This window comes from Cimex lectularius, unplaced genomic scaffold, assembly GCF_000648675.2.
Source record: "Cimex lectularius strain Harlan isolate CLEC.00 unplaced genomic scaffold, Clec_2.1 scaffold98, whole genome shotgun sequence".
In the NCBI taxonomy this organism is placed as follows: Eukaryota; Metazoa; Arthropoda; class Insecta; order Hemiptera; family Cimicidae; genus Cimex; species Cimex lectularius.
This window is the reverse complement of record NW_019392897.1, coordinates 294,142-308,406: the sequence shown is the minus strand read 5'-3', so window position 1 is coordinate 308,406 and position 14,265 is coordinate 294,142. Positions and strand designations below refer to the sequence as shown.

Genomic DNA, 14,265 nt, shown 5'->3' with positions numbered 1-14,265 from the left:
AATGATGTCGATAAAGATCGAAACGTTGGCACGATAAAGAAAATGTTTTTCTAAAACCTACGACACCAGACCACATCTCACGATCTCCGACTAATATAAACTACTTTGAATAATTTCAATCAAAAGTTGATCGTAACATGCTGATAGTAATAATGCAAAAAGCTCATACTTAACTGAATAAAGCCCCGTAGGGATGCGACATCACTGTAAACAATTCAAAACTAGGTGGTAAAACTAATGACTGGGGCCCTTGGCACGACACACAATTATTCGCAATGGCCTAAATATTCTGTGGCTAATTAAAATGGAAGTAAAATTAGTACTCTTATAAAAACACTTATATTTCTGTTCAAACAATAAACATTTAACTTCAACTAAACAACAATCTTTAAAACACGAGTAGTAGTCTATTTCACTTCACTCTTCTGTTGCCATCTATATCTTCGATATCACTACACCCTCCCTCCCTCCCCTGATGTCCTCATAAACTTCAATTGATAGTCCATGAATAAAGTCTCTTGTGTGGTTTATTGCTATGCTCGTTTTTCTCTTAGACTCTACTTGCTGTTTGTTCTGCATCTAAGGATGTGAATACTAATTTAGTGTCAGAAATAAGAAACTCCAAAGATTGTAAAATTGATAATAAAGGTGTAGGAGTATTAGAATTCTGTGATAATTTCGGTTTGAATGTTTTAACTGGAAGATCAGTAGGAGATGGGGGGGGGTGAATTGACATTTATCTCGCACAAGGGATCGTCGGTGATTGATTTCTGCATGGCATCGTTCAATTGTTTAAAGAGAATTAAATTTCTTAAAGTAGTGCCGCAAACGTTTTCCGACCACCTACCAATTAAACTTATATTAACAGGGGCTGCAGGCGGTTTTGGTGAGGATTCTCTAACACCATTAGTGCCGAAACTAATTTGGAACCAGAATCTTAAAAAAGCATATATACAAAAGTTGAAAACGTATATTAATTGGGATGATTTTAAATTAAATGATGTTGATGCGTTAATGGACAGAGTAACTAACTTAATTAAAAAGACAGCAGGGAGACGGGGACAAAAATGTAATCCAATTATTAGTTTTGAAAAGTGGTTTGACAGAGAATGTCTTAATGCTCGGAAAATACCTTTTAAATTCCTTAATCTATATAGAAAAACCAATTTTGAAATAATTAAGAGATGGTACTTAAATGCGATTAAAAACTACAAAACTCTGTGCGGTTCAAAAAAGACGACCTATTATGATGCGACCATTGGACGAATAGAATCTGCGAGGGATAGTAAAGAATTCTGGGAAGGTGTGAATGTGTTGAAACAAAAAAATACATTTGTAGTGATGGGATATCTGCCAATCAGCTTGTAGATTATGTTGAACAACGTCTTAACCCGACCATTATATCAAGGCCCATACAATACGCAGAACCTACATAACCGGTGTTTTGGACGGTGAAATTAATGCATCCGAAATTAGGTACATTATAAATAAAAGTAAAAATAACAAAGCCCCCGGGGAAGATAGGATCCCTTTTGAATTTTGGACAAACACCCCTCCTGAGATGGTTAAATTATTAAAGGACATATTCAATAAGATATGGGTCCAAGAATCTTAAAAAAAGTATTATCTTCCCTATATTTAAAAAAGGGGACCCTCTGGACGTAAAAAATTGCCGTGGAATATCGTTTTTTAATACAATTGCAAAACTCTTTTCAGGCATTTTAATGGAAAGAATAAAAAACTGGTTAATGGATCACAATATTATCAAAGAATGCCAGGCTGGATTTAGAGCGGGATACAGCACAATGGACAAATATTTTTAATTTGTATAACATAAATATAAAGCTCCGCCATGAAGAAAAAGTGTACCTTTTCTTTGTAGATTTTCGGGCAGCATTTGACAGTATTGATAGAAGAGCATTATACTATTATCTAGTTATGGTATGACAACAAAACTGATCAATATTATAAAAAGTTATAATGAGGATTCACATGCCAGAGTTTGGACGAAGAAAGGTTTTACAAACAGTTTCCCTTGTGAGAGGGGAGTAAAACAAGGATGCCAACTTAGCCCACTACTGTTTTCAATCTTTTTAAATGGTCTAGAGGATGAGCTGTGTGGTGGTGTCATAATTAATGAACGAAAGAAAGATATTAATGTACGCGGACGATATTGTTCTTCTGGCCTCTACACCTGCATCTATGCAGCTCATGATGAGGGATCTGGAACAGTACTGCGACAAATGGAATCTAAATGTGAACCTGACTAAATCTAAAATTATGGTATGCCGAAAAGGAGGTGGTAGTTTGAATAAAAACGAAAAGTGGCTATTTAATGGGGAGAGAGTAGATTGCGTTAACAAATACAAGTACTTAGGAATTAGTATTACACCGTCATTTAATTTAGGGATACATTTTAAAGAAAAAATTAGTTGTGCTAAATCGGCAGTTAATAGCATCTAGAAAAGGGTAATAATGAACAGGAAGATATCTCTTGATAAAAATAAGCATTTTCAACAGTACAATACGAAAGATGATTCCATTGTTTGTTATGTGGCGCAGATCTGGGGCTTCTTAAATATAAAGGAAGTAGAAATGATACAGAAATATTTTATCAAAAACTTATTTTACCTTCCAGCTAACACTCCACATTATATGATTTATATTGGGACCTCAATCACTCCGCTGTATATCCATACAATGAACCTGCATTTACAGTATATTAGCAAGATCTTAAATCACCCACCAAAGAAGATTAATACATTTCCTAGCCAATGAGATAATAACAAAACAAATATCATGGTTTTAATACCTGTCGGAAATAGGAAGCCAGTATAGTATTGAAATAAATAGAAGCACTCTAATGACGCTCATTTGCTAAACAAGCTAGAGGTGAAACTAAGGAATGATATAGTGACTAAGGCTAGGGAAGATGTTTATCACAGATTATATGCAAGTTTAGACTTAGACCAAGGTAACCAATATATAAACAAACAAAAAAATATTTATGGCGAGTCATTACTGTTCAGAGCGAGGGGAGAACTCTTGCAACTGAACTGCCAACCTTGGAGGAGCGATTTGAATTTTACTTGCTCAATGTGCAATCTCAATGTTCCAGAGGACACTATGCATTTTTTTGGGTAAATGTCCAGCACTGGGCGAGTTCACAAATATATATTTAGGGAAAGCACAATTAGATACAACCGAGGTAGTAAATATCCTTAATGGCGGAATTGATTGGGTTCATACAATAAACATTTTCCCACGAGCTTTGGAATATAGAAAATACATGATTGCAAATTTCAATTATTAAAAAATAAATTAATTAATTAATTAAAAAATTAAAAATTAAATATATAAATTAATTTAGTAATTTAGCAGTAACTCGACAGACGGCCAATGCCATTGTCATTCATGCCTTGAAATATATATCATGTAAAAGAATTGTATTTATTGTACAATAAAGCATATTATTCATTCATTCATTCATAAAGGTTTTAATGGTTATTAAAAATATCAAATCCATTATAATTTCGTGGCCCGATTGACCAAATAACTTCTTTCAATTTTATAAATCTTTATGTACGGTATTGGTTGAAACAAAAAAGTTACTGTCACGGGCGGGATTCGAACCCACGACCTTCGGCTAAATACGCCGCTGCTCTAACCACTTGAGCTATCGTGACTTCGATCCATTCGGACACCAACTCCCCATCTCAACCTACTTTTCGAATTTTTGAATTGAAAAATGGCAAAAAGGTCGTGGCTTCGAATCCCACTCGTGACACTAACTTTTTCATTTCAACCAATACCTACATAAAAACTAATTAATTGATTAAAAACATTGTAATTAAAACATTTAAAAAATTATCGAAACTATAAAATGATTATTTGGAGATCTGCAGTCTGTGAGATGCGGTCTGGTATGACGTAGGTTTTAGATAAACATTTTCTTTATCGTGCCAAAGTTTCCGTCTTTATTGAGATCATCTTCAGGGCTCAAAGTGTTTTTTTTCTGTTTAGATGAGTCATTCTGGTGTATCGTGTTGAGAGTGCTCTACCAAGTGATAGGAAGTTTTGGATTTCTGAAGGAATGTTAGTTTTTGGTAATTTAGAAAACAATTGTTTGTGTTATCAGGTGTTTGTTTGTTGCTTAAGTTGTTAAGTTTTATGGTGTGTTTGTTTTTAATTTGGGCAAAGTGGAAATTGTATGCATCTTTTTGATGTTTGTAGAATTTTGTTAAAGTGTCTTTAGTTATTATGTTGGCGGCACTGAGTTTTAATTGGTATCATTTTTGGGGTAGTGTCTTAAGGTTTTTAATGCTGGTAGTGATTTCTATGTTTAAAATGTTTCTTTTGAAATATATTGTGGCCTTATGTATGTCGTTAATTCCGGTGTTTGGTTGTATTAGTGTGGCATTTGAGAAGTTAAAGTTGCTTTTGATGTGAGTAGGAAATACCTTGTGTTGGTAATAAATAATTTTAAAAAATCAGATATTTATATCGAGAACTCGCGGACCAAGTGTGGGTGTGGAAACCATCTAAATGTAAACATACACCGTTAAACTGTACATCTTTATTAAAATGCGATATTTAAAATTAAATAATATTTTGTTGAAGTCGTGAAGAGCGGTAATTTAGAAAAACACCTTTTTCATTTTTTGCTGACGTTGCGACCTTTATCCGGCTCATCTTCAGGGCCTGGGTAAACTACAAAACATATGTTGATTGGAAAAAAATACAATTTAAGATGTAAATATAAATTTTAAACCAAGCATTTAATTAAGTAATATTGATATTGTGATGTAAAAATTAATTATAAATTAAACACCTGATTATTCTTTCATTTATGGCGAGCTAGTCGAAGTATCGCTGTTTGGTTTCTTCAACCTGTTACACTTTGAAATAAAAAGTTTAAAGCTGGGCATATTCTTCCGTCTAAGTACAGTTTAAATTCTCGTCCGTGCCTTAAATTCTCCAGGGTTGGCTAAGTGGTGTTTATTAGTGTAATGTCAACATCTCTGGTAATAGGGTGGTCAACACGAAAAGGAGGGTTTAGAAGAATTTCGTCCCAAAATTAGAGAGAAGACTAAGCAGGGACAGCGATGCCGGGCCACGCAGCAGCCCTGTTTCGCTTTCCAGGCCGTTCTATCGTCCTGAACAACTATTTGCTTTCATTTTTCAGAAGCCCCCCAACTTATCCAGTGACACAATACGTCCTTCTCCAAGAATGTTCGTTATAGGGAAGTTTCACTGTACGTCTGTTTATAATAATAACGGATGAAATAGTTATTTGGAAAGAGGGAACTAAATTTTTTTAACTTTTTTTTTGCTTACTACAGTTCTCGTAAATTTAACTCGTTTTTGTTCCCCTTTAACCAGTCCTACTAATAGAAGGAGGTTTTCGCATGTCCACATCAGTGCATGCACTTATAACCATTTCAATTGTACAAAATAATTTTCAAATGTACAAAATAGTAAAACGTTATTTTTTTTAATTTAATTAAATTATTTTTATTATATTTGCAATGCCACAAAATTATATTTAAAATTAGAGAAGTGGATATGTATTTACAATATGAATTTAAAGAAAGAAGTGGATTTGGCTTTGATGTTATAATTTAACATGAATGCAAATTAACGAAACTAAATTTAAAATTGCTAAAATTTCAGTAATACATTTTTTTTAATTTACATAATATATTTGCAATTAAAATGAATTTATAGTTTTGTTGTGTGTGTTTAGTGACCATTAATTAATGATCATTTGGAGATCGTGAGATGCCGTCTGGTGTGATGCGGGTTTTAGAAAAACATTTTCTTTACCGTGCCAGCCAACGTTTCGATCTTTATTGAGATAATCTTCAGGGCTTGGGATTTATAAACATGGTTTAAGTTATACAAATACAAGTACGATGTGAAAAAAAACGAATTTCTAGCATTGTGTAAATTCATTTTTTCCACAGCCTACTTGTATTTGTCAAATTTAAACAATGTTTATAAATCCCAGGCCCTGAAAATGTTCTCAATCAAGATCGAAACGTTGGCACGATAAAGAAAATGTTTTTCTAAAACATACGTCAGACCAGACCGCATCTCAAAATCCACAAATAATTATAACGATTGCAAGTATGTATTTACAAAAAACGAGTGTGGCCACTTTTTTTTTGCCTCTCAGTATAGTTATGAATACCTAGTTTTCAATCTTTATTGTTTTCTCTTGAAATCAAACTATTTGCTAAATACACAATAAAATAATGTTATGATTTGTGAACGTTAATTAAGTAAAAATCAAGTTGGCTCTGGCCATTAAGGTGGCTTTGTACCAACTGTAGATTCGGCTGATTTTCTCTGGTGTTTATTATTTTATCTGGTGTCGGATAGAGTAGGTTTGTATTAATTATTGTATTATAAATAATGTATTGTTTGTGGATCAAAATTTTGCCAATATATTTGTCAGGTTGTTTTCATTAAATATAATTGTGTGTTCGTATTAATTATGTTTAATGTGTTTTATTTCTTTTATTACGGATAGGACGAATTGGAGCATTCATTATTTTCAACCCTCGCTATTCCTGCGTCTTTTCAATGAAGGAGGCCACTTGGCAATTAAGATATATAATTACATTCTCGAAAATTTGATTTTTTTCCTTTATATTACACAGAAATTCAGTATTCTCTAACGTCTATCGTCCCTATTTTAATTGAGAAATATGAGAAATTTTATTTGCATAAGAGATACAGTTAACAGAGAATAAGAAAAGAGATAGAAAAAAAAACAAGTTAACAAAAAAAGGTATTTCTTATACCAACCCTAAATAAGAAATTTAAGGGGCGTCCGTGGCCTCAACGGTTTAGGCGTTGACACGGTGCTCATCACTGTAAGGTAAAAGCCCCGGGTTCAAATCCAGCGGCGCTGCATTCGAACTCGGCATACTTAATTTTTTTTTTTCAAAAACACCGGCACCCTGAGAGTTTATATGACCGCTGCTGTTGCGAACCCTCGTAAAAAAATAACATTCTAATACGGAGGGTTGGAGTTCTTTACAATTACATTATATTAAGCAAAACAATATTTACACGTGAGGTCATGATATTTGAGTAGATAAAAAATTATAGTTCAGACTTGTACTGATGATTGGAATAACAATTTTTTTTACATATTTTAAGAAAATGAGAAGAACTTTAAATATTACAAATGGCATGCTTTATTAAATAATTTTTGAATTTATTAACATTACTAAAGTCATAAAAATTTAATTTAAATTGAAGTGCCGTTTTTAAACTAGCAATGAAGGTATGTTTGGCAAAAAGTACAGAATTAATTTTAGGCAAGACAATTTTTGATTTTTTAGATAAACGAGGAGGATACACATGCAAATGCTATGCGGTTTAACTTTAAATGCATGAATGACAAGAAAGACATCAAATTTTTTGAACAATTCTTCAGACCTAAATCTTGGATGCACATTTAGTATCATTTTAATTACAATCTTTTGATCAACACAAACCTTATGTAATAGTATTTTACTGGTATTGCCCCATACTATATTGAAGTAGTGATTGACGTGAAGCAAAATGTACAGTTTTTAGAGTGTGAGGATCAAGAATATTTCTCAACATTTTGAATTTATAAAATAATTTACGAATTCGGTTGGTGAGAGTTTCTACATACATTTTAAATTTCATATTTCTATCGAACGCAATTCCTAAATATTTACATCTAGTAGGAAAAGATAGTACTGGACACACAATTTCCATCATATGATTTACATTCATTTTTGCGAAGAGTGAGATTTGGATAAGACATAGGTGACTGTTGTGTCAAACCATTGCAAAAGAACATCAGAGAGGTTTTATTTATATTGATTGACAATAAGTTAGTATTCATCCATTCTTTAATTATCTTAAAATTATTCGAAACAATATTTAATAAATTAATAAAGCAATTGTCAGTAAAAATAAATACCGTATCGTCGGCAAAACAAAACGGCAAGCCATTAACATCTAAAGTAAAAATATTATTGATGTACAAAATGACGAATGAATTGTCTTCTAGTTGTTTTTCTCTTTTTTTACGAGGGTTCGCAACAGCAGAGGTCATATAAAGAGGGGTGCTGGTGTTTTTGAAAAAAAAGCCCATTTGTAAGTATTTCGGGATCGAATGCAGGGCCGCTGGATTCGAACCCGGGACCTTACCTTACAGTGTGAGCGCCGTGTCAACCGTTGCGGCCACCAACGCCCCTCTACATGTTAAAGTACGCCGATGTAACACATACAACGGAGTCTGTACGCTTTTAGACATAATGGTTAAAACATGGGTGTAATTTGGTCATAACCGACCATTTTGGTCTGTCGATCCTCGCAGGGTTGGTCTGTCAAAGTCTGGGTGATTATGCCAATCAATTGAAATGCCGAAACACGTTTGAAGTCTGACTCAGAGATGATAGGCAGGACAAATATTCGGTAACGACCAAATAACAGGTTCATCGCTCCAACTCGGAGAAATATCATAATTTAAAATTTGATATTTCCTTCCTAATTATTTTCCAAACTTCCGACTACTAATCCGATAATCGTTCACCGGTCGAAATCAGTGTCGGATTTTCAACATCAAATAGTGTCTATAATCAAGCGGTAGGGATCTATATGGAACAGCCATCGAAGCCCTGCGTCACTACAAAGCCCCATTATCCTCGTATTGAATTGGGTTTTCGCAGTGACGCTGGCCTCCGAGGGGAATCCGCTGTCGTTGAAAGGCCAAAATGTGAAGGATTTCTTCCCAGTTTGTTTGTGCTTTCATTGTGGCAGTTTACCGTAACAATGACGTCAGTTTTGTTTGACTTTGCAGCAAACTCTACAGTCTGTTTACTGTGTTAATGGAATCAACCTCAACTTCTCTACCCTTCCCGGTGTGTCATCTTTCCGACACCCCCTTAACTTTAAAAAAAGAAAAATTATTAAATGGAAGGTAAGAACCGAAGTTGAGTACAAATTTACTCATTTCCACCTGCTTGCGTGGGTTTAACAATAAAATTTATTTGGTCAATCGGGCCACGAAAACTAATAGATGTAATAAGCAAAATTTCATTTGTCGCCGAGAATCAAATAGATTACACGACATTTGAAAAATGGCAAAAAGGAGGGAAAATTCAAAAGGTGGTTCGAGATGGGAAGTTGGTGTCCGAGTGGATCGAAGACGAAGACATGATAGCTCAAGTGGTAGAGCAGCGGCGTATTCAGCCGAAGGTCGTGGGTTTGAATCCCTCTCGTGACACTGACTTTTTTATCTCAACCAAAACCTTATATAAAAAGATTAAGTAACTGAAAAGAATTTAACAATAAATATAAACAGTTGCAAGATGCGGAATAGACTTTTTTAAAATATTTATTAGTAACATACATATGTTTAGTTACCTACTGACTAATTAACATCAATAAAAAATTCTGATCATAGTACGGCTATTGGATCTGATTCTAAAACTTCCTTTTGTTCTCCGTTGTTCTTCGGCTGCCAAGAACCGTCCTTCAGGAGGGCAACTGTGGAACAACTTAAATTTGAAGTTTTCAGCGTATTTATCACGCCGGCCAGATACCTAGACGAAAATTACAATCAGGGCGATTGAAAAAATGTGTTGATGAGTTCTTTTTACCCGTCAATGACAAGGCTGGAAGGCAGCGTTGTCTTTTTGCAAAGTGGGCAAATCCATTTTCCGCTAAAATCGTTAAGACTCAGGTAAGTGAAGGCGTCGAAACATTTAAGATGTGAACAGGAAATTCCCTGACAGGGAAATTCCATTACTGTCTGACTAAGAGGACATATCAGTGATAACTCTGACGACATGAATGTCACATCGTTGTTTTCATTTTCGAGCATTTTGATAACTGAAAAAATATTAATCGGAAATTAAATCGTATTAAGCGATGAAAGGTCTTACGGAGTTAAAGAGTTACTGTTATGTCGTTGAAAATGAGACAAAAAGGCGTTAAACATACTGCACTTTTCTTTTAAGTTTAAAGATCCATTTTGTGCAGAATGGTGCTGCCGTTTACAACAAAAGCGAAAACATTACCATTATGTTGAAGAGGATCAGGTTTATGGTCTTGAATGAGGTTAAAAATTTATGCAAACAATTCGCCGAGCTTTCGCTACATATAGTCGCATCGTCAGGGCACTGCTGATGAATTATATGTTACATATTTGAGAAAGACAACTTTTATCCATTTCACCGAACATTTGGACCATTATGTGCTTTTTGACTAGATTCTTCGATCGTAGTTGTGGTTTTTTATGTTAATGGACTAATTCTTTTGGAGTAATGTTGATTAGGTGAAATTTAAAATAAATAGTTTGTCTCCGTCGAGGTCCTTCTTTCTACGAGAAAAAAAAATCATGAAAAAAATCATTATTTTGCAAGACGGAGGGACCTCGACGGAGACAAACTATTTATTTTAAATTTTACCTAATCAACTTTACTCGAAAAAAAATAGTCCATTTAACATAAACCATTTGGTTTTAACATAAAAACCACAACTACGATCGAAGAATCTAGTCAAAAAGCGCATAATGGTCCAAATGTTCTGTGAAATGGATAAAAATAGTTGTCTTTCTCAAATATGAAACACATAATTCAGCAGCAGTGCCCCGATTATGCGACTACATGTAGCGAAAGTTCGGCGAATTGTTTATATAAATTTGTAACTTAATTCAAGTCCATAAACCTGATCCTCTTCAACATTGAAAAAAATTGGTCGATCCTCTCCGTAACATTCTTTACCATTACATAACACCGCGTACATGTACAAGTACATGTCTGTCCGTCAACGATCAACATACTTTTTTGTTTCGTGTAGTCTTTGCTTCTCGTTCTCGTCACGATCAGGTTGTTGACCATCGACTCACAACTAAGCGCCTTGACCAGAAGTATGCTTACGAAGATCATACCGGTCGTATATTTCGGGTACTCTATTATCAGGGTGTTGGGCAGTTCTGGGTTGAATTTGAAATATTTCGTGAGCTCTAAAGGTCCTTCCTGTAAAACTGCGATCATTTGGCGTAAAATTATAGCGATAATAAAACATACCTGGTCCCGGATGACAACTTGTCCGTTAATTTTAATCGAAAGGTGCAATGGAAGGTCGACGACGAAACGACCGTTTTCTGCTTTGCACACCCTGAACACTACCTGAACAGTGTCAAATATTATATATANATATATATTATTATATCGGTTCTGAATATTGATTTAAAAAAAAAAATTTAGATTTGCCTTGGTCCAAAACTTGCTTTCGAGCTCGCCATTGACGATGACGATATCTCTCGAAAGGGCTAATGAATTCGCCTGTTCCAAAGTCAGCTTGATGTTGAATCTCTTCGCCTGCTGCTTCTGAGCTGATTTCAAATCGATATTACAAATCGTGACAAGGTGAATGATGAAAATTACTCACGTAGAATTATTACAGGTACTAGATAACAGATGAAATCGTACATGTGAGACGTTTTTAACAAGTTTGAAACGTAACTTCGAATCGGCTCCATCGGTGTCCTTTTCCCTGGCACACTGTGGAAGACGGGAGCGAACGCCGTGTGTGACTCGGCCTGTTGAAATCTCATTGAAATAACTGACATCCATAGATGTATAAAATAAAACTTCCAAAAATCAACAAAATTTTGGAAAAATGCATTAGAAGTATAAGAGTGCTTTTTTAATTTTATCAGCCTCCGGTCAAAGGTAAGCCATGTGCGCAATGCACTTTAGGGTCAAAATGGAAGTGGAAAAGACGCCATTATGATGTGAAATCAGCTTACCTGAATTCGACACTTGACAATCCAATATATATGGAATTACCCTCAGGGTTTGACAACGTTAAGGATGACGTAGTCTTGAAAGTAGAAAAGGGCATATATGGTTTACCACAATGGAAAGATGCCGGTATAAAAAATTAAGTCAAATCTTAGAAGAAAATCATGTGTATTCACCAAAAGAGAGAAGGAACTACTTATGATAATTGGAATTTATGTGAATGAATGAATGAATGAAAAAGTACTTTATTAGATAAANATCGTCCGCGTACAAAAGAATCTTTATTTCAATATTTCCGTAGCGTATACCGTATTCAAGACAATCCGGGAGATCGTCGAGGAAAAGGGAGAATAACAAAGGGCTTAAGTTAATTTATGTGAATGTCTCCTTTATACTGAGAAAAACGGATGAAATTATTAACAAATATATATCTATGATAGAAGCAACAATTGAGATCAGAAGAATGCCTGATGATGTACTCTTAGGGGTCATTTTAGCAACACTAGGACAAGGAATAGGAATCTCGCAGAAAAAATATATTGAAGATCTTCTTGAACACCATCAAATGACAGAATGCAATTAGGTAAAGACGCCTCGGGCAATAGGAGACAACCTGGACAACTATGAAGATTCACCAGTATATAACATGCAACGTTACCAAGAAGCAATCGGATCTTTAATGTTCTTAGACAGAATGACCCTGGCCAGACAGCATATGCTGTTAGTAGCCTGTCACAGTACAACAAAGATCCAAGTGAATTACATTGGACAGAAGTAAAGCGAATATTCAGATATCTACAGGGAACTAAGGAAATACAGGATTCAGTGCCGATATGAACCTCATCACAAAAAAAGAAACCGACTAGAAATTAGTGCTCGTGGGAATTTGCGGTTGCTGCTCACAAACCAGACATATACACTCATAACATCTCATCACGTTCATCCGTCATTATTTTTTTCTTTTTTTTTTTTTTTAACTAATTCCAATCTTCGACTGGAAAAAAAAACCGAAACTGCGTATTTTTTAAAGAATTTTTTTTCTTTTTTTTTTTTTTTTTTTTAACAAAAGTAATTAATATTATAACTTATATATATTTATAATTTCAATAAATATTTTTTCAACAAAATGTTTTGTTTTTTTTGTAATTTTTATACTATGCTTTTATGTGGCTTTTTAACTTGGGCAATTTTTGACTGTATAAAGGGGTCCATGGGTCAAAAAAGTTTGGGAACCACTGGATTACAAGAAGCGTTATGGGTTAAATCGTTTATAGAAGAACTCATTGGAGAGAACTACAGTATCACGATAAATTTGTATACGGATAGCAAAGCAGTGATTGATTGGATCTTAGGCGAAAAACAAAGTGGTAGAACAAAACGCATAAACCGTAAATTTCATTTTGTGAAAGACGAAGTGAAACGAGGGACAGTCTTAGCGAAGGACGTCCAAAGTGAAGATCAACCTGCTGATGTCATGACGAAGGCTGTCAGCGAACGTTTAACATGCAAACATGTTATGAAGTACTTTACTTAATTGTGAACATAAGTAATATAAATTAAAGGAAGGAATTGTTAGAAATAGTAATTTATATTACTTTAATCGATTGTATTTAAACAATGTTAACATCGATTTGTATTTTGTGCAGTCGTTGAATAGTCAGCCGCATTGTAGCCGCCCTTCATGCGTGTACTCGGTTTATCCAATAAAGTTATCTAATTAAATCTATGTTTATTCCTACGATCCTTTTTTCTAACAAAAAATTTATTTACGTTGATTAGGTTAAGCCCCTCAGCAATAAGATTGTATTCCGCTAAACATACATTCCGGATATCTGACAATGAAAAAATCGATCTGGTATCATCATGACGTTAAAGAGGAAACAGCGATATGACTCACGTTTATTTCGTTTGTTATGCATAACAATAAATTTTGAATAGAAACTGAAAAATTGTTTTTGTTTTAATTCTATGTTTAAACTAAGCCTATTTAAACGTGAACAGTATAAAAAGCTCAATCTGTAAATAATTAATTACCTACTAACCTTACTGTACATGACTGTTTAATATGCGATAAATGTATATTTTTACAATAAGCCGTTAGGTTACGAACTTTTATTTTTTGAAATTATAAAGTATCAACATTAACATCGCTTGTTGGTCTTTATTAAAAAGGCCATCACTTGTTTATAAACTTAAACATGAATTAATTAAAAATTAGTACGTCGATCAGTACGTGTGTTTTACCGGTAAACAATTGGTGATTTAAGAATAAATAAGACGATCGTGTTCAGTCTTACAATGAAAATTATGTTTTTTTTGTTTTTTTTTAGTTTTTAAAGAAATTGTGTACTTACCATGGCGCAGGATTAGTGTACAGTAAGGCAAATCGTGAAAAAGGTTTAAATTTTCATGTAAATATGAAAAATTTTAAGTACAAAAAGCACCAAAACTGTCCAATGCC

At 34.1% G+C, this 14,265-nt stretch overlaps 1 protein-coding gene across 2 annotated transcripts; it reads right to left on the bottom strand.

The window, feature by feature from the left end:
* Positions 1 to 9,372: 9,372 nt before the first annotated feature.
* Positions 9,373 to 14,255, bottom strand: LOC106664269 (E3 SUMO-protein ligase PIAS2-like). 2 transcript variants are annotated; one of them, XM_024229184.1, is made up of 7 exons: positions 14,159 to 14,255; positions 11,449 to 11,599; positions 11,271 to 11,392; positions 11,085 to 11,186; positions 10,838 to 11,033; positions 9,654 to 9,885; positions 9,373 to 9,596 (listed from the first exon to the last, which is right to left on the bottom strand). In XM_024229184.1, the coding sequence occupies exons 1-7, from the start codon at positions 14,159 to 14,161 to the stop codon at positions 9,452 to 9,454; spliced, it is 951 nt and encodes a 316-aa protein (XP_024084952.1). In that variant the 5' UTR covers positions 14,162 to 14,255; the 3' UTR covers positions 9,373 to 9,451. The 2 variants fall into 2 exon arrangements, with proteins under 2 accessions (XP_024084952.1, XP_014245328.2); XM_014389842.2 differs by lacking the exon at positions 14,159 to 14,255 and adding an exon at positions 13,847 to 14,039.
* Between the last annotated feature and the right edge of the window lie 10 nt (positions 14,256 to 14,265).